The sequence below is a fragment of the Microtus pennsylvanicus genome, chromosome 17, assembly GCF_037038515.1.
Source record: "Microtus pennsylvanicus isolate mMicPen1 chromosome 17, mMicPen1.hap1, whole genome shotgun sequence".
NCBI lineage: Eukaryota > Metazoa > Chordata > Mammalia > Rodentia > Cricetidae > Microtus > Microtus pennsylvanicus.
The window spans coordinates 15,524,967-15,544,757 of record NC_134595.1 but is presented as its reverse complement, the minus strand read 5'-3'; the positions used below and the strand labels follow the sequence as shown (position 1 = coordinate 15,544,757).

Below are 19,791 nucleotides of genomic sequence, written 5' to 3'. Positions count from 1 at the left end.
AGACCTGATGCCCAGATTTGGCCTCTGTGAGCACTCCACACATTTGTTACACAGTAGCTCATGTGGACAACACACACACACACACACACACACACACACACACACACACACACACGAGAAATGAACATGTTAAATGGATAATTTCAAAGATTGATACAATTTGAGATAAACCCAGTAATCCAAATCAACCCATATCAGAAAGATACTTGCCTTGAAGAATTTCTTTCAAGGTAGGATCTTGATTATGCATACATGGACTCTATGTTTCATATCATGAAAATGCAGGCAGATCTCTATGGCAGAGTACTGATGTTTAAAGGGCTCGTGTTTGAGGTTCATAATGGGAGAAAGTGTGGTGACAGCAGGAGTGTGTTCAGTTTACAGTATACACTCTAGGAAACCTACCATGTTTAGTAACTCTGACCCGGATAATCACACAGAAACCACATTAATTACAGTACTGTTCGGCCAATGACCCCAGCATATTCCTGGCTAACTCTAACATCTTAATAAAGCCAAGTAATATTAATCTGTTCTCACCGTGAGTCTGTGACCTATTGGCAATGTTCTGGCATTCAGGCATCTTTCTCCTTCGGCAGCTACATGGCATCTTTTTGAGTTTGCCTGCTTTCTCTCTATATCTCAGCTCGAATTTCCTACCTAGCTTTGACCTGCTCAGTCATTGGCTGAAACAGCTTTACTCATTAATGACCAATGGTAATAAAACATATTCACAGCATACAGAGGGGACTTCCACATCATCCTAGGATCCTGAAAATTAAAGTCCAGGAAAATAATCTTATTGCCACTAGAGCTTTTTGCTACAGCTTTAACATTAAATAAGTAGTACCACTGACTTATAGCATATGTTGTATCTATGTAACATGTATTATTACATAACTAGGAAACATAAATTAATAATAGTAAAGTTCTAAGGAAGACATCAAAGCCCTCTCTATATACTCATGGATAAAATCACAGCCTTAAGTTTCTACAGTCAATTATAGTGTCTTCAAATATTTATAAATTTATAAACTATGTCTTTCCATTCATATATATGCATATATCTAAATATTATTCTGCATTACTATGTATGTATCTACATATCTACACATTAGGCTAAGCCTCTAAACTTCATGTATGCATGAATATCTATGTGTATCTACATCTTACCTGTGTATGATGAACAGCGTTGTGTCCCAAAGGTGTGGGCAGCACTTACACTGCATAGCCATAATATCTCGAAATTTCCATATCTTTCTCCCTCTGAAGGAAAAGCTGTGGTTTTCCCAGGGAGGTACACTTGGCAGCATTCTCTCGCTCCTGTTGGGCCCGCCTCTTCATGGCCTCCCTCTCTGGCCTCTGCTCTTCAGTGATGGGCTGTGAGATGACTGGCCCTGGAATGTCCACTTTCCTCCATGGGATGGGTTGGCAACTGAAGTCTAGCAGCAGGTATTGGGTTTTAGCTTTGGGAGATGAGAGGGCCTTGTTGCTGGCAGCAGAAAGAGGCTCCCTGTGGAGTGAAGTGTGAGATGATGCTCTGTAGGGTGCAGGCAAAGAGGCAGCCGGCTGAGGCCCAGGGCAAGACTGGATGGGCTTGGTTATGTTGGCTCGTGTGGCACTGGTGCCGTTTGGCAGAGCTGGCTTGTCAGAGGCCATCAGTGATGTGCTGGCAGGAGCTGGTTGGGATGGCTTGAGCGTGGGAGGCTGAGCTGAGTGGGAGTGAGGCCTCACTGGGTAAGCCACAGTGGGCCTGCGTGAAGCCAGGCAGAGGAGCTTTCTAGAAACAGGTTTGGTTTGAGGCTTGTCCAGGACTGGGAAAGGCAGAGGTACTAACTTGACCTTCCCAGGTTGGGGAAGCTCATACTGGGATGGAGATGGATACCGCTTGGGAGCACTGCTCCCTGGTCTCTGAATCTTGCCCAGGCTTTTGTCAAGGCTTTGGCCCTCACGTGGCATATCCAGCAGTGATGTGGTATCAGGACCCGTCCTGGGATCTTTGTTGCTGCTGAAGTTCAGCAGAGCCCGGGAGGAGGAGATGCCAGTTTTCCTCTCACTCTTCTTCCCCAGTGGGTGAAAGACCTGCACGGACTCCAGCATGTGCATGCCGAGGTGAGTTCGAGGCTTCTTAAAGCTGTCATGGCTGAGCTCAGGTGGATTCCTCTTCCTCTTGGTCTTGGGGATGGCGGGCTTCTCTTTTGCCTTGACTCTGTGACTTGATGGCTTCAGCTCCTGTGTTTTCTTGGAGCCGTTTTCTCTGGTCTCTTTGGCCTTTTCTTTCCCCTGTGCTCTTGCTACGCTGGGCCTCTTGGGTACAAATATCTGAGATTTGCTCTGCACGTGGTTGGCCGTGTTGTCTATGGTCCCAGGATCATCTTCCTTCAGCATATCCTCGTGATGGGTTCTGGCCTGAAGAGCTCCATGAAACACATCAGAGACTTTCTGGCTTTTCTTTTTGCCTAGTTCAGATAGTCCATTAAAGATGCTGGTGCGTGACTGGGCCTGATCCCTCCTGATGTCTTTGGAGTCTTTGGTTTGGCTTGCTGTGTGATCTTCCATTTGGTCAAGGTCAGGGATGGAGTTTAAGAGTTGGGGAAGGTGAATATCTGCCACCAGAGTAGTCATGTCTGTAAAGTCATTGCTAGACTCCATGACATTCTGCAGAGCCTCAGGGTCTTCCAGACCAAGGCCACTGTTTCCCAAAGTGGCATTTTGAGAAGCTAGCTTCTGCCTCAGGCTCCCAACATCACTGTAGTTGAAGGGCTGCTGCATGCCAGGGTGTGCTGAAGGGAGGGGTGATGCGTCTTGGTTGCATTTTGTGCCCTCATAGGAATCCAGAGGTGTTGATTGCTCAGCATTCATCTCATCTGCATTGTTCTTCTGTGTCTTTTCCAGGCTTGGGGCTGGAGGCAAGGCCAGGAATTCAGAAGGACTGTGCATGAGGGCAGTTAATGACCTGTTCCCACTGACAGGTGCTGTCTTCATCTGGGCATCCTGGGTGCAGGCATTGCCGAGGTCTGGACTCTGTAGCAGACACAGTGTCTGCTCTGAAGGTGTCAATCCCAGGGTCATCTCCCTCTCCACCACTGAAAGAGAGGAAGTTCAAAGTCAGTGTCTGGTAAGTGAGATGCTACCCCCCCTTTCAGTGCACCTGAGCACTGAGGCTCCTGCAGCAGTGTTACAGGCATTGCTATGAGTTCTGCTGGAGGAGCATGGAAAGCAGCCCTCTTTGGAGACACATAGTAACTACTCATTTGTTTCTCATGACCGTGTGATATCATGTTTTCTTTTGTGATTGTGTGGTGTGTACATGCTTAGTGATCATGGGGAGGTGGTAGAATTCCTTGGTGTGTGCTCTTTCCTGTCTCCCATATTTTCCTTTGGAACAGTGCCTCTCATTGCCTTGGAAGTTTGCTCTGAGACAGGTTGTGTTGTTCACTATTTCCTAATCTTACTCATCTCTACCAGTTTCTTTCTGTTCATTGTATTACTCATATGGCCTTGAAGCCTGGATTTTTATATGAGTTTAGGTATCCATATCAGTTCCTCAATTCTGAAAGGCAAGCAGTTCAAAAGCCCTGATATTCCTTAAGCTCCACATTTCACAGATTTTTTTGTTAGTGATGTGAAAATGTAAGACTGTAGTAGCTTTTAGCTTCAACTTTGTAACAGAGAACATGTCTACATAGTCTTGGCCTTGGGTCACTGCTGAAGATTCAGAAAGAAAAAGAAAAAGAGAAAGTGGAAGAGAGATCTAGAGGAAGAAAAGAGACAGAGACAAAGACAGAGAGAGGTTGAGCGAGACAGATAGGGCTAGATGCTTCATTCCTACTTATCAATATTACACAGGTCAAAGCAAACTGTCACTACATCTTAAGTGTTAGAGAATGTCACAGCAGACACTAGGAGTGTGGGAGAAGACCTCCTCTAGGTCAGATTCAGGGTTCCATTTCTCTCAATACTAGTTTCAACTCAGGGGAAACTTAGTGATACAAAAACAGAAAAAAAATTCTTGGTGACATCTAGAAACTGGAGACATAGATTAGGAAGGAGGTGATTTTAGTGAGCTGGTACGTGGGGCTGATTAGCCTTGGCAGTGAAATGCGTTCCTGTGGTGTGGTCCTTGGACATGTCTAATGAAGGTTGAATGTCACTCACTTTCCTGTATTCTCTCTCATTATAGAGACTGAATATAGGGGTAATAAGCCTGAGCCACAGCCAACATGTCAGGACTCCCATTCTTCCTCTGTGTGGACATCCACTTCTGAAAGGTAGAGCTGTGTCTCGTCTGAGGGCTGATCTCACACCTCTCCTCCTGGCTTTACTCACCTTGAAGACTGGTGTCTGGCATGGTTTGAGCAGATGTGGGCCAGTAGATGGGAGAGGTGGAGAAAGGTGTTTGGATGTTCATTGGCTGAATCTCCTGTAGTGCCATCACCATCTCTGGGTGCAGAGAGGAAGCCTGATTCCCAGAGCAGGACACAGAGCCATAGGCCTGCTGGCACTGCCAGAATTCTTCAGCCATCGGAGGACCCAGGCTGTTCTGGTCATAATAATAGACCTGACTTCCATGCAGGTAGCAAGGTGCCAGGATATATCGTTGATCTGGTAGATTTGATGGTGTTGCCTGTACAAGGCAGGCAGACAGTGTTGGATAGGATGGTGGTAATGCATTGATATGGAAAGTGTTATCACACTGGGCCGTTATAGACCGAGACGAGGGGGTGGTATTCTGGTCAATGACAGTTAAAGGGGCATCCAGGAACGGAGCTTCCCTTCTGGTGGTGCTTTCTCTGAGATCCCAGTGGAGAACACTTGGATAAAAAAATGTCGAAGTAGAGATCTGGTTCTTGTCAGTTGGCTTAGTCAGCATGGTCGTGCCAGCTCGTTGGTAAAGACAGGCACTGTCCGTGAGCTGCTGGCAGCATGTGCTGGAGTTTGATGACAGGAGCCATGCTGAGCTCACAGCTGGGGTACAGACCCCATAGAAATTGCACACACTTCCTGCTGAGGGTGTGGCATTCCTCAGCACAGGCACAGAGGGCTGCAGAGCACATTCTGTCCCAGTGAAAGGTGCACTTTGGCAATTTTCTGTAGGAAGCAAGAAGAGAGTTGGAAAAATTTGAGATGGAAGCTTTCTATCCCCTGGGAGGGACTGTGTTATCTCCAGGTTGTACTGAGTGGGAGAGTCTAGCACCTATGTTCCCTTACATATCTCAAGCAAATGGGTTAAGATCGATCGGTGGTGCTATGTAGGATGACAATCACTAGATGAACTGTCTGCTTTTTCCTGTGTGGGCATGGAAATCCTGGTCAATCTGCCTTAATCCTCACTCAGATCTAGACACGATGCTCCTTTTTCCTGATTGTAATATAATAATGCCTGTTGGGACACTTCCTTGCAAATATATTCTACAACAGAGGTTATTATTGGGAAGAGACCCATAGGCATATTCCATACCTGGAACTTTGTCCTGTTCTCTGCAGATCTTACAGTATAGAATGACCTAAACTCACTCTACGTTGATCAGTCTGGGTTTGAAATCACACAGACAGGTCTGCTGCTGCCTCTAAAGTGCTGGTGCTGGAGCCCCTGCCATGACCACCAGGCCAATCTCTATTTTATTGAGTTTTTTTCTGAAATGATGTTTAACATATGTGTAAGGAATTTAGGTAATTATTCCTTTCCCCTCTCTCTTTTTTCCCCCTTGGATTTCTTGTATAAATAGGATCTCTTATAATTTCATAACTTTCAAGCATTATTCAAATATGATTTCAGAAATACAACCTACTGACAACATTTCTTCTTGTTTGCACCAGTTTAGTGTGTCCTCTTGAGAATGCTAATGTTTTATGGGGTTCATCTCTGAATATGATTGCTTCTCAATTTAATATCTGTTGATTAAATTGTTTTCTTAACAGCTCCTCCTTAACTGTTAATTTTTATATCTCTTCTAAGGGGGAATCCTTGTGAGAATCCCCTCCGCCACAACAGTGTGTCAGTTGCCATGGTCAGACTCTAACTGACTGGACTTCGCAGCCCCAGTTGATCCTATCCAACACCACCAGTGCACATGAGACATGGGGAACTGGGCAGAAAGTGGTCTGGATAGAGTGCAAGAGTAGGGACCAGATCAGGATATTCTTTCTATATGTGCCAGGGAACCTTTGTACAGACTAATCTGAACAGTTACGTTTGGTTAAACATGGCTTGGGAAATGACAATGCCTTGTCTGTTTTGATTATAATCTGGTCGTCTTCAACATTGTGTTCTAAACTACCATTGTTGACCACCAGGGTCCCCTCTGCAGTGTGCCTTCATATATTTATATACTTTTAGACCCGTACTGTGTTTGCCCCCTTCCCTGACTTCCTGTGGGTCTGTCCTTCCAGCAACACTGTCAATATTTCTTTCAGTACAACAACTGCCTTCTCAGATTCCACAATCGTCTTATTCTCTTCCACTCTCCATGTTTAATCCAGGGAAGTCCAAGTAATTGCACACCATGGCAGTTGCCATTTTGTCCATAGTCAATATTCATTTGGTGAGTATAGAGAGAGGCCAGTGTAGAGCTAGTTAGACTTGAACTGACCTCCATCCCACCCAGTTCTCTCTATGTTGTGATTATAGTTGTGTGCCACCATCCGTGGTGTGACCGATACTGTTAGAGTCACCCTGAATTTTAAACTAAGACTGGAAACAGTAGTGGGGGGAGACTGTCTCATCAGTGGTGTGGAGTGCTAGATCTCTGCGTGCCTTGTTCATTTTCCTGTGTCTCTGTAGTTTAATACCATCCAAAAGGGCCTGATTTTATTCCCTGGTCACTTTCCTCTGAAAACCCAACAGTACAGACCCCAAGCATAGTGACACTGTTCACTCCTTGAGGTGGATGGAAAACACTTGAGAATAAACTTTCTGTCTAAAATCACATACTTAGTAAGAACCAAAGCTAAATGTGACATTCAAATCTAGATATCTATATCAACATCAATACTATCCACATTCAGCAAAGATTTACTAGTATAGTAAAAGTCAGTGGAGAGGATCACATGTTTTAAAGTCTCTTTCCTTACCTGACATGGTCAAGGGGAGAGGATTAGCAATCCAAAGAACAATGGAGCAAGATAATCGGTCGGCTTTGTCTGATCAGCTGACCTCAGTGGCAAGTGTGTCCAGTATCAGACAGCACTCACTGGTCACTGGTCACCTGGACCTGTGATGATCCAAATTTGTTTACAGTCATCACCATGGAAACACCAAGATTCTACCAGGTGCTGGTAGGGTTGGAGGGAGAATGATGTCATAAATGAGGCAACAGCCAATGGGAAGGCTCGATTCCTAACTAGAAGATGGGATTGGTTGGAGAAGATGCCAGGAGACCAACAGTAGCCTTGGAGGCTGGGGTGTGGGCTACTGAAAGAGGCAATCAAGGCATGGACGTGCCACTTCCCATGGCGTTTAGTCTAGGCTATCATGGCAGTGCTCTTATATGGTTCACTGATGAAGCAGTGTATAATGTACATATAATGGGTCACCTTCCAACAGAAAGTGTCCCATCAGCCAACACTTACATACAGTGAGTAGTCTTGGGCAGGAGGGAGAACTGCTGTTGAGGGAACTCAGGTGATAGGCCATTCCAGTCCGTCTGGCTTTTGTGCCATCAGCATCTGTCCATGACCCAAGGAAGAGATCAAAGTGTTCCTTTGTGACTATGTGCAAGGTCAGGGCTCGGTGTGCTGCGTGCATGTTAATGAACTCTAAGACACTTGTCTTCTTGTTGCTTCTGTTATTCTTTTTTGTCTTGTTTGTCTGTCTGCGGGATTAGAGAGTGGAGACTTTACGCGAGACACCCGGCGATGCGGGGTTAGGACGGAGACACAGACACGCGACCGTCCCACGTGGGTGCACTTTAATGTTGGGGTAACAACAAGTAAGGGACAGGTGTGCAGAGACAAAAGGAGAGAGGGGCAGAGAGAGAGAGAGCTCGTGGTGACCCTGTTTTTAACGGGGAACACACGGGCGTCTGGGAGAAATGCCCTGCGCCTTTGCGGCTTCAAGTCCAGGTGGATGCTGGGAGCTGTAGTCTGCAAAAGGAACAACATTTCACCCTTTTGGTTTTATTAAAAAAATTGTGGGGGGTCTTAAAGGGTAGGGAATGGGGGCGTAGCCCGGTCTCTCATGACTGCTTCCTGCTGGCTTTGGGCGTTGAGGGATCCAGGGAGTGTCCAGTTATTCTGATGATGTCCTTTGGGCGTCGAGGGATCCAGGGAGTGTCCGATTATTCTGGCGATGTCCTGTTGGTTATGTCCTGTTTGCAGGCTTTTAAAGGTGGCTGACTGAAGAAATCACATCTGTCTAGCTCCTCCTGAGTATCTGGGTCATAGTTATGTTGCTGGAAGACAAAAGTCGCATTAGTAGAGAGAAAAAAATTAAAGGGGAGAGGAGGTTTGGGAGGAGGTTTGGAAAATTAAAGGGGAAATTTGGGGTGGAGGAGTTTTTGGAGGTCTGGGGTTAAGAATGATAAAAAAATTAAATGATACTTATTCCGTTAATGATCCGCTTGTGTTTGATTTGTTTAGGTGGGTCGGGCTGGCTTCCTAGAGCTTAAAGAAAGTGTCTTAAAAGAAAATAGCTTTTAACCGTATACTCCTTAACATTTCAGGGGTCACTGCTGCAGTCAGCGACTGACCTGTTATGTCAAGGAACTTTGTTAAGAATCTGCTTACCGCCTGAGCCCTTGACTCCGTACTTGATGATGATATCTGTAACGGCAGCTGGATGGTTATTTAGGAATTTAAAGAAGGGAGGGTGTGTTAACACAGGAGGATTAAGTGACGGATGAGACCACTGTTTCCCTTAGACTGGAGTCGAGGGGGCTGAACCTGGTATCCTTTGGAACTTAAGAGAACAAGGTCCTGTCGGAGTTACCGTGTATGAAGGATTATCTTGAGCCGTGGAGATGAACAGTTTAAGATGTGACAGGTGAATCCAATGGGGAATTCCTTCAAGCTTGGCAGCTGTGGGGGTTAGAAGAATTTCTCTGAGAGAACCCTGCCATTTAGGGGAAAGAGGTGAGGGACATTGGCCTGGAGGTGAGAGTAATACCTTATCTCCTATTTTAACCGGCGTTGGACATGTATTAGGACATGCTTGAGGTAATGAGTGATCTGTGAAGTCCCACAGTAGCGAAGGTAAGTGGAAAAGGAGGGGAGTGAGCAGGTGATCAGGAAGGGGAGAGGTTCCCGTTGAGAGGCTGGGGGTTAAAACCGGCCGCCCATACATGAGTTCAAAGGGTGAAATGAAAAGGGGGCCCTTTGTGAGAGCCCAAAGCCTGAGAAGAGCAAGGGACATAAGGCTTACCCAGTCGAGGTGGAGTTCCTGTGACATCTTAACAAGAGCTTCCTTTAAAGAGCAGTTAGTCCGTTCTAACTTACCTGAAGACTGAGGGTGGTACAGTGTGTGGAAATTCCAGGGGATTACAAGTGCCCTAGACAGATTTTGAGAAATCTGGGAAGTAAACTCTGGGCCATTATCTTTTGGCAGATCTGACAGGGGGCCGCTGTGGCTTTTAGGAACCTGATATCCTTAGGTGTGGGTGTTTTAACAACGGGAGAATGGTGATCAGTGACAGCGGGAGCCTAGAGGGGCTTTGGAAGATCGAGGGGGCGGAGCAGGGTGGGGAGGAGACTGAGAGGAGTCTGAAGATGCTTTTGTCTATCTGTGTGACCTGTGGCAGGGGGAAGCCTCCAGCTCCTTGCATGACCTGTTGGACAAATATTTATGAGGGACTCTATCGGAGGGGCTATGCGAAGTCCTTGTAGATCTGGAATGGGACTTTCTTGGGGATCTGGAAGGGGAACGTTTAGAGGTGTTAGGTGCGTCCTTCCTGTGCCTAGAAGAGACCTTGGAGGAAAGAGGGATGGGTAAGCTGTTGCTGTCACTCGACTGGGGAGAGCGAGAGCGAGTGGCCCCTCGAGGCCGGGGGTGGTGGTGGTGGAGGTTTGTCCGCGGGATCCATGGCGGGAGCAGAGGGTTCCTGGAGGGATGGCATTGATAAGAACATGTGTGCAGGTGAACAGTGAGAGGCAACGGAGGGGTCAATCTTAATGGCCATGTAGAAAAATGCCATAATGTACATCATTTCTTTCCATTTAGCCGAACGGTGACAGAAGTTAGCCAATTCCTGTAAAATATCGGGGTCAAATGAACCCTGAGAAGGCCACCTGAAGGAACCCTGTAAATTGTACTTTGGCCAAGTTTTAGAGCAAAGACGGATTAATGTATATCACGGAGGGAATTAGGGCATGAGGTTTCAGAGCTTCCAGCAGCTGCCCCAATGGGGAGGCCAGGGGAACCGTTTGAGAAGGCTTAGCACCCATGGCTATTACTGTGAAACTATCCGCAGATGGCACAGGGAGGTGCCACGAACAAAGCAGCCCTAATTACAGGCGTCCGAGCAACCAGGGGGCCTTGCTATAGCCTAACTGACCCGAACCGAGCTTCCGATGGGGAACAATCCCGGCTAGGAGGAGGCAGTTAAGCCTTTGGGGGCTGCCTGTTGCAGCCGAGAGGCGCTCGCCCCGTAGGGAGCCCGTAAAGAGGACAGAAAAGCGATCAGAAAGAAAACAGAAAAAGATAGAACTGGGAGCTCCGAGCTCCCAGGTGCGGATAAAAAAACAGGTCTAGCTAGCCAAGGGTGGAAGGCCGGGTGGAGGGGGGAGGAGTCGCCAACCTTACCCACTATGCACCAAAGAGAGCCGGGACCTCTCTGGGCTTAATGGGAAGGCGATCCAACCCAGGTGAACTCACGAATTAGTCGCTCTTGGTTCCAGATGGCTGCATTGAACACGTGGGGGAGGTCACAGGTTGTTGGTCCTGACCTTGTCCCGGGGGAGGCCCCGAGCTCTGGGAGGCGCCAAAAGCCCAGAGTAAAGGCCTCAGGCGAGGGCACCGGGACAGAAAGGTTACCGTGTCGAAGACGGCACCAAAAACATGTTATTCTTTTGATCTTAGTCATTCTGACAGGTGTAAGATGGTATCTCAGAGTTATTTTGATTTTCATTTCCCTGACTGCTAAGGATGTTGAACATTCATATTTATCCCCAAGCACAAAACTCAAGTCTAAATGGATCAAAGACCTTAATATAAATCTGACCACACACAACCAAATAGAAGAGAAAGTGGGAAGTAGTCTTCAATGCATGGGCACGTGAGACCACTTCCTAAATATTACCCCAGTAGCACAGACCCTGAGAGCAACAATAAATAAATGGAACTTCCTGAAACTGAGAAACTTCTGTAAAGCAAAGGACACAGTCAATAAGAGGAAAAGGCATCCTACTGAACGGGAAAAGATCTTCACCAACCCCACATCAGACAAAGGACTGATGTCCAAAATATGTAAAGAACTCAAGAAATTAGACATCAACATTTCAAATAACCCAATTAAAAAATGAGATACAGACCTAAACAGAGAAATCTCAGCTAACTTGGTGCAGGATCAAGTGTCTTTCATGTTATCCTTTACAGACCATTGTCTAAGCAATCCAGAACAGGAGACCAAAGCAGTACATTGAGGTAAGAGGTAAATCAGAGACCACAGGGGATTTCTCCTTCCTGGTACTCTCTAGATTTGCTCAGCCAACATTCTTATATATTCCAAGTCAACTGTGTTTGTATAGTATTGCCGAGCATAGACTAGGTCCTTCTGTGCCATTTAATGATAAAGATCATGTTCTAGGGGCTAGAGAAATGGCTCAGAGTTTAAGAGCATTGCCTGCTCTTCCAAAGGTCCTGAGTTCAATTCCCAGCAACCACGTGTTGGCTCACAACCATCGGTAATTGGGTCTGGTGTCCTCTTCTGGCCTGCAGGCATACACACAGACAGAATATTGTATACATAATAAATAAATATTAAAAAAAGATCATGTTTCACAATCAGTCTGAGAGGCTACTTCAGGGAGGCAACCACTGAATTGAACTCTCCTCTTTCCTTAGGATCCTGGTTTGTTTTATGCTATATAAGCTAAGTAGGAGTGTGTGCATTGGTATTTGCAGTCGTCACTATTGCCCCTTTGTTGTATCTCAGTTGTGCTCCAAGTAGCATCGCAAAGTAAGCATTTTTCTGACCAATTGTTTATTATTATCCAATTTTGGGGTTCCCATGAATAACATGGTCCAGAGGTGTCAATGGAATAGTGCATTGTGGGTGATCTCTGATGTCTTTCTTGTGCCTTGCCCCATTACTAGGGGAGCACTTTACATAGCTGTGTTGCTGGCTTCCATTAATGAAAGAGCCCTAGGGACTTTGATTTCCTGTCCCATATACCATATCCATGTGAGTTTTTGCTTTATTTTACATATCTACGTATATAAATGATGTCCAGTGCTTGTAACCCACCATTCCTTCACTTTCAAGTAATGTGGGCAATCCCACAAGATCATTACTGTTGACGTGGGTGAGAAGGTGTTTGTTCTCTTATTCTGTAGGAATGTACATTGTTAGGGAGACACACATGTGACATTACTTACGCTGACTGCATTTTATGAAAGAAATTAACTGAAATCCACATACCCTGTCAATGAACTCCTGAAGTCTTTAACTCAAAATGACAAAAGTCTTAGTTGTGCCAAGTGTATAGGTGAGAGCAAACTAAAACATAGACCATGCTGTGTTCAATAATACACTCAAGTAAATTCAATAATACATTCAAGTGGATGGGTATATGATGGCCATGTTCTTGTCTTTGAGTCAGTGTAAAGAGATTGGTTTGATACTACCAGATGCGTAAGAGCTCTTATGATGTGCGCTGGCCCCATGAGAATCCTGAAAACTAGGAGCTGAAGGGACTTGTTGTATTATCTAGATTACAAAATTCCATGTGAGGGGATCTTTGCAAGCTGCAGCGGAATAGACTGCCCTCCCTATTTAGAGAATCTTCTTAGTGTGTGACTTTGCACAAAGGCTATCCCCTGATAGAATTGGCATTGGCAGGTCTGCCCAGAGACTGCTCACATGTGTACGAAACATTTCTTATCGTCGGTGGTACCGTGGTATCGTCACAGTGCCTGAAAATTATGGATAGCATCTCCAAGGAGAGCAAAAGTAAGTTAGAGGAAGTTGAGAAATGGGACCCTGAATGAGTGGAATATGGCACTCACTGAAGCCATATGCCTGCTATATTCTATGTCCCAGAAATGATCTTAAGACTCAGGAGATGGTGGTCAAGAAACTCTTCAAGACCTCCCAAAAGATGAAGCTCTTTGGATCCTTTTATTTGGTATGAGTAAGAAGTAGATGATTGTCCCTCTGTTTCAGTTGTAGGATATCTAGAAGTCAGACTTGGACTGAACTGTAACCTCCCTTTCTGCTAGCAGGCTGGCTTTCATAGAAGGGAATTTTTATGTTGTGCCGTGAAGTACAACAGAATCTCCTGTGGCTCAGAGGATCACAGGTCACAGTGGGAAGGGAACTCCTACTGTTTTATTGAAGGGAATGGATGGGCCTTTGTATTTCCCTTCTAAACCTTTGTGCTTCTGCGTGAGATTAGTGCAGCTGCAGGTGTCCATGGAACTGCTCCAGTCTGTCTCCTTTCTCGACTTCCTTTTCTGTGTGCTTTTGGTGCTGATGGAAAAACTGTAAAAGTTTTGGCTGCTGATACTCAGTGGCTGTGGCTGCTGTTGTGGTGAGATGATTGCCTCTTATGCCAAAATGGATCATGCAGAATGCAGTCCATCCAAATATCAGGGACTGTCATGCAAGCAGGAGTGCAGTGGTTTGTATGTAAGAGCTAATGCACTCAGGTAGAGCAGTGTAGCCTGGTTTTTTACCCCATAATAAAATGACTATCCCATAGAGATATGTTAGCTAAGATCAGTTGGACTTGATCTTTCTATATGGTACAGAATATAAGAAGTAGAGAGTTATCTGAAAGTTGGGGACTTGCAAGTATTGCTCCCGTAGGAGCAGCAAATCAGTTGGTGGGTGTAATGTGAAGTATTGTACCCTCCGTGTATTTCAATATACAGTGTCTTTAAACACCAAAGCAGGTCTACCACTCCTCCTGTCCATGCTGTTCCAAGGCGTTGGATGGATTATTGCTCTGCACATTGCTGTATATTGCAGTTTGTTCAGGATTAGGATATCTGTGTTAGGGCCTGGACTTGGTATCCAGTAGCAGAGCAAATGATAAGAAATTTGTGATGTTGCACACAGTGGAACTCGTTACAGTAAAAACAATGAATGCAGTCAAGGTGATTGCAGGAGAATCCTTGGAACTCGAGATAATTATATTGTACCAAATGTATCCAGTCCCACAGAAACATCTTCTTATCCTGTCTCACTATGTGGATCCTTGGCGACACATCTCTACCTATAGACATTCATGAAATTGTAAGCAGTCCTATAAAGCAGAAGAACATTTCCTAAGATATTTGGTGAGAGCTAAGGAATGGCCAGGTAGTGGGAACTGAGTGCTGTTGTCAGTATACAATATACAGAATAAAATCTGTTCATTGAATAAATAGTACAGTGAGACTTAAAGTCCATGAGAAGAATTCAGTACATCTTTTTGTTAATTGCTTTAATATGTAAAATAATTCCTGAGCTTTGTTCAACAAGTGTTATTCTACAAGACACTTAATTTGAAAACATAAAGATTAAAACAATAATCTTAACATGAATGTATATCCATTCAAATGCCTTTCTGTTTTTCTGAGGAGTACAGTGAAGCCCAGTAGACTCATGGAGTCCCAAGTTCTGTAGTTAAAAAACACAGAGAGAGTGATCAAACAAGAGACCTCCCTAAACTATTGCTTTCCTTCATTCTCTTGTAGTCAATTGTGCTCCTGTCAGGATGCTTGGATAACGGTTGTGGGATCCTTTCGTGCTGGCTTTGTTATATTTATCTAGACCAGTGACTCTGGACAGCAAATAGGCTTTGTTAGAATGGACAGTATTGTGTCTACACAGTAGGTGGGGATTGCCTATTGAGAAAATACAAACACCATAAATATCTAGGGACTGGTTGAATACATTCCTTGAGTCAAATCCAGATGTTGTACTATCTGGAAGTAGATAGGCATTGTCAGAAGTCCAGCCTACAAGTGAAACAAAGGTACTGTCAGAAAAAAGAATCTGAGTTGAGTTGCAGTTGTAAATCCATGCAGCTAAGTCAATACATTCAGTTAAGTCTCTTGTGATTTTAGGTCAGTAGCAAGAATTGCCTTGGCCTACACATGGACTCTTCATCAAATCATGCTGGGAAACCTGGTGATCCACATGTACAGAAAGAATCTTGATTCTACCTGGATCGTTGAAGCATATTTTCAGTTCCAGCACTCTTGAGACAGGGACTCAAAAGACAGAGGAAGCGGCAGAGGCAGAGTCTAGCAGATCACTGAGTTCAAGGCTAACCTGGTCTATGATGTTATTACCAGGACATAGAGTGCTTTGGAGAGAACTCTCTCTCAAGGAAATAAAAGAAAGTGAATAAATGTCACCCTGCGAATATCCAATGCCACTTCCCCAGAGATCAAAGTTCAATAAACTCTTGTAATAATAGAGGACAGAGTAGCAGGAAGAGTTGACAGAGTTCAGGGGAGGCCAGTTTTCTTCTCTCACTTCACCCACAAGAGGTGAAAGCCCTTCCCGGACTCCCGTGTGTGCATGCTGGGGTGGGTTCGAGGCTTTTTCAAGCTGTGGTGGCTGAGCACAGGTGGATTCCTCCTTCTTTTGGTCCTGGGATGGTGTGCTTCTCTTCTGACTTGACTCTTCCTAAACTGCTTCAGCTCCTCTGTTTTCTTGAAGCTGTTTTCTCTGGTCTTCTTGGTATTGTCTTGCTCATGAGCCCCAGCTTATTCCCTCCTGATGACTATGGAGTCTTTGCATAAGGATGCTGTGCATCTCTGAATATGTTTAATACATTGAGTTATTTGAAAAATTGTGGAAGGTGAATATCTGGCCCCGGTGTAGTCATGTCAGCAAAGTCTATGCTGGAGACCATCACAGTGTGCATGTCCAGGCTCATGATGGCCAAAGGTGCTGCTTCTCAAGGAGACATGGTCAACAGCCAGCTTCTGCCTCAGGGTGTTAGTGTCAGTAAAGCATAGCGTGTGCTGCAAGTTGGGGTGTGCTAAAGGGAGAAGTGATGGGACTAGATTTCCTGTGTACCCTTAAGGAATCCATAAGCATTGATAGATTGGCTGTCATCTCATTTAAATTCTTTTCCATTCCCCCCCCCTCCCCAGGATTAGAGCTGTTGGCAAGAACAGGAATTCTGGAGACCTTTGGATGGGGGCAGTCAATGACCTGTCCCTATCAACAGGTGGCGTCCTCATCTGTGAATGCAGGGTGGAATACTAGCAATATTGTGGACTGCAACTGATGGACTGTCTGTCCTGAGGTGTCAGTCCCACGGACACCCCCTTCTCCAACACTGAAAAAGAGTCAAGGAAGAAGTTAGTGACTGGTAAGTGAGATGCTCCCCTCCTTCTGTGCCCTCTCCACTTAGGCCCTTATAGTGATGAGGAAGGCGTTCCTATGATCTCTGTTTGAGTAGCAATTTTTCAGAACAATGAATCTGTGTGGAATTACAGTTGTAAGCGCAAGCAGTTCAGCCTCTGTGACTCTTGGTAGCTATCAAAAAATGTACTGTTGCTAACATACATCCTCACATAATCATGGTGGGGAAATCGGTGACCCACATATTCAGAAAGGAAGGTGCTTTCCCCTGTGATTTTGGTGCATTCCTTTAGTCCCAGCACTCTTGAGGCAGGGACACAGGCAAAGGCATTACAAAGGCAGTGTCAGGCATATCTTTGTGATTTCAAGGCTAGCCTGATTAGTGAGGTCAGTTCCCAAATATTCAGTGATATGAAGAGAAACATTGTCTCAAGAAACTAAACTTATAAATAAATTAATTCTATTTCTTATGTGTCACCCCATACAAGGTTAATGGCATATGCCTCAGAGGACAATGTGTTACAAACTCTGAAACAGTTAGAGCACAGAATAGTGCAAGGAGGTTAAGATTCAGGGACAGGTCAGGATGGAGGAAAATATCAGGCGATCAAATGTCAGTTGATCAATGGTTGCTCAGGGAAGTAAAGGATTCTTTGCCAGCAAGAGAAGCCATTATTTGAGGGTTTTTTCTTGAAAACCAAGTGAAATCTTTGCTACTGATAGCTCGGTTAGAAGATTAATATCTAGATGATTTAGAATTAAATAAGTAAATCATAAGAAAGAAGACAACACAGGTATTAAAGGGGATAGAAAAAGACTGTTCTCACAGATTTTGGAAAAACTGAGGGTGAGTACATCCAAATGTTCTGATTCAGGAGGAATCAGGGAAATGCATAGTGAACCTCCAGTGGATGCCATTCAAGGCCGACTAGAAAAAGTGACCAATGCTGCTAATGGGAATTCACAGTGAGGAATGCTATCTACTGCTGCTGGGGATTGGACGTTTTCCATCCTGACTGGCTGTCAGTGTTCCGGGACCACCAAAGCCTGCATCTGGCCCACCACATGGTTCATGTGCACCTTCCCAAAGAACTCGGGACATTAGAGAGGCACTTGCCCGTCAGTGTTGATTGCAGCACTGTCTACAGTACATCAGGGAACCAGGCGTGGTGTCCAACAGTGTTTCCATGGGTGAAAAACATGTGATGTTCGTAGACAGTCAAGTCTTTGCAGCAATAGAGAGGCTAAGGTTATGTTGTTTGCATTATGTGTACTCAACTTGGGTGTGATGAGATGGCTTCTTAGACAAGAACACTTGATTTTCTCGCAGAGTCCCCAGGTCGAATTCAGAGCACCTCATGATGGTTTTCAGTCTCTCTTAATTCCAGACTCCAGAGACCTGATGCCCAGATTTGGCCTCTGTGAGCACTCCACACATTTGTTACACAGTAGCTCTTGTGGACAACACACACACACACACACACACACACACACACACACACACACACGAGAAATGAACATGTTAAATGGATAATTTCAAAGATTGATACAATTTGAGATAAACCCAGTAATCCAAATCAACCCATATCAGAAAGATACTTGCCTTGAAGAATTTCTTTCAAGGTAGGATCTTGATTATGCATACATGGACTCTATGTTTCATATCATGAAAATGCAGGCAGATCTCTATGGCAGAGTACTGATGTTTAAAGGGCTCGTGTTTGAGGTTCATAATGGGAGAAAGTGTGGTGACAGCAGGAGTGTGTTCAGTTTACAGTATACACTCTAGGAAACCTACCATGTTTAGTAACTCTGACCCGGATAATCACACAGAAACCACATTAATTACAGTACTGTTCGGCCAATGACCCCAGCATATTCCTGGCTAACTCTAACATCTTAATAAAGCCAAGTAATATTAATCTGTTATCACCGTGAGTCTGTGACCTATTGGCAATGTTCTGGCATTCAGGCATCTTTCTCCTTCGGCAGCTACATGGCATCTTTTTGAGTTTGCCTGCTTTCTCTCTATATCTCAGCTCGAATTTCCTACCTAGCTTTGACCTGCTCAGTCATTGGCTGAAACAGCTTTACTCATTAATGACCAATGGTAATAAAACATATTCACAGCATACAGAGGGGACTTCCACATCATCCTAGGATCCTGAAAATTAAAGTCCAGGAAAATAATCTTATTGCCACTAGAGCTTTTTGCTACAGCTTTAACATTAAATAAGTAGTACCACTGACTTATAGCATATGTTGTATCTATGTAACATGTATTATTACATAACTAGGAAACATAAATTAATAATAGTAAAGTTCTAAGGAAGACATCAAAGCCCTCTCTATATACTCATGGATAAAATCACAGTCTTAAGTTTCTACAGTCAATTATAGTGTCTTCAAATATTTATAAATTTATAAACTATGTCTTTCCATTCATATATATGCATATATCTAAATATTATTCTGCATTACTATGTATGTATCTACATATCTACACATTAGGCTAAGCCTCTAAGCTTCATGTATGCATGAATATCTATGTGTATCTACATCTTACCTGTGTATGATGAACAGCGTTGTGTCCCAAAGGTTTGGGCAGCACTTACACTGCATAGCCATAATATCTCGAAATTTCCATATCTTTCTCCCTCTGAAGGAAAAGCTGTGGTTTTCCCAGGGAGGTACACTTGGCAGCATTCTCTCGCTCCTGTTGAGCCCGCCTCTTCATGGCCTCCCTCTCTGGCCTCTGCTCTTCAGTGATGGGCTGTGAGATGACTGGCCCTGGAATGTCCACTTTCCTCCATGGGATGGGTTGGCAACTGAAGTCTAGCAGCAGGTATTGGGTTTTAGCTTTGGGAGATGAGAGGGCCTTGTTGCTGGCAGCAGAAAGAGGCTCCCTGTGGAGTGAAGTGTGAGATGATGCTCTGTAGGGTGCAGGCAAAGAGGCAGCCGGCTGAGGCCCAGGGCAAGACTGGATGGGCTTGGTTATGTTGGCTCGTGTGGCACTGGTGCCGTTTGGCAGAGCTGGCTTGTCAGAGGCCATCAGTGATGTGCTGGCAGGAGCTGGTTGGGATGGCTTGAGCGTGGGAGGCTGAGCTGAGTGGGAGTGAGGCCTCACTGGGTAAGCCACAGTGGGCCTGCGTGAAGCCAGGCAGAGGAGCTTTCTAGAAACAGGTTTGGTTTGAGGCTTGTCCAGGACTGGGAAAGGCAGAGGTACTAACTTGACCTTCCCAGGTTGGGGAAGCTCATACTGGGATGGAGATGGATACCGCTTGGGAGCACTGCTCCCTGGTCTCTGAATCTTGCCCAGGCTTTTGTC

At 45.0% G+C, this 19,791-nt stretch overlaps 1 protein-coding gene across 1 annotated transcript; it reads right to left on the bottom strand.

Moving 5' to 3' along the window:
* Window positions 1–1,218: 1,218 nt before the first annotated feature.
* Window positions 1,219–7,081, bottom strand: LOC142837176 (uncharacterized protein C2orf78 homolog). Its single transcript, XM_075952137.1, has 3 exons — window positions 7,075–7,081; window positions 4,816–5,091; window positions 1,219–3,086 (listed from the first exon to the last, which is right to left on the bottom strand). The coding sequence occupies exons 1-3, from the start codon at window positions 7,079–7,081 to the stop codon at window positions 1,219–1,221; spliced, it is 2,151 nt and encodes a 716-aa protein (XP_075808252.1).
* Between the last annotated feature and the right edge of the window lie 12,710 nt (window positions 7,082–19,791).

What these genes read in the sequence shown, in the direction of transcription:
- LOC142837176 (XM_075952137.1), bottom strand. An exon ending in TTCGACATTTTTTTATCCAA is followed by an intron (nt 3,087 to 4,815) that starts GTGTTCTCCACT and finishes CCTCTCTTTCAG; the next exon opens with TGGTGGAGAGGGAGATGACC.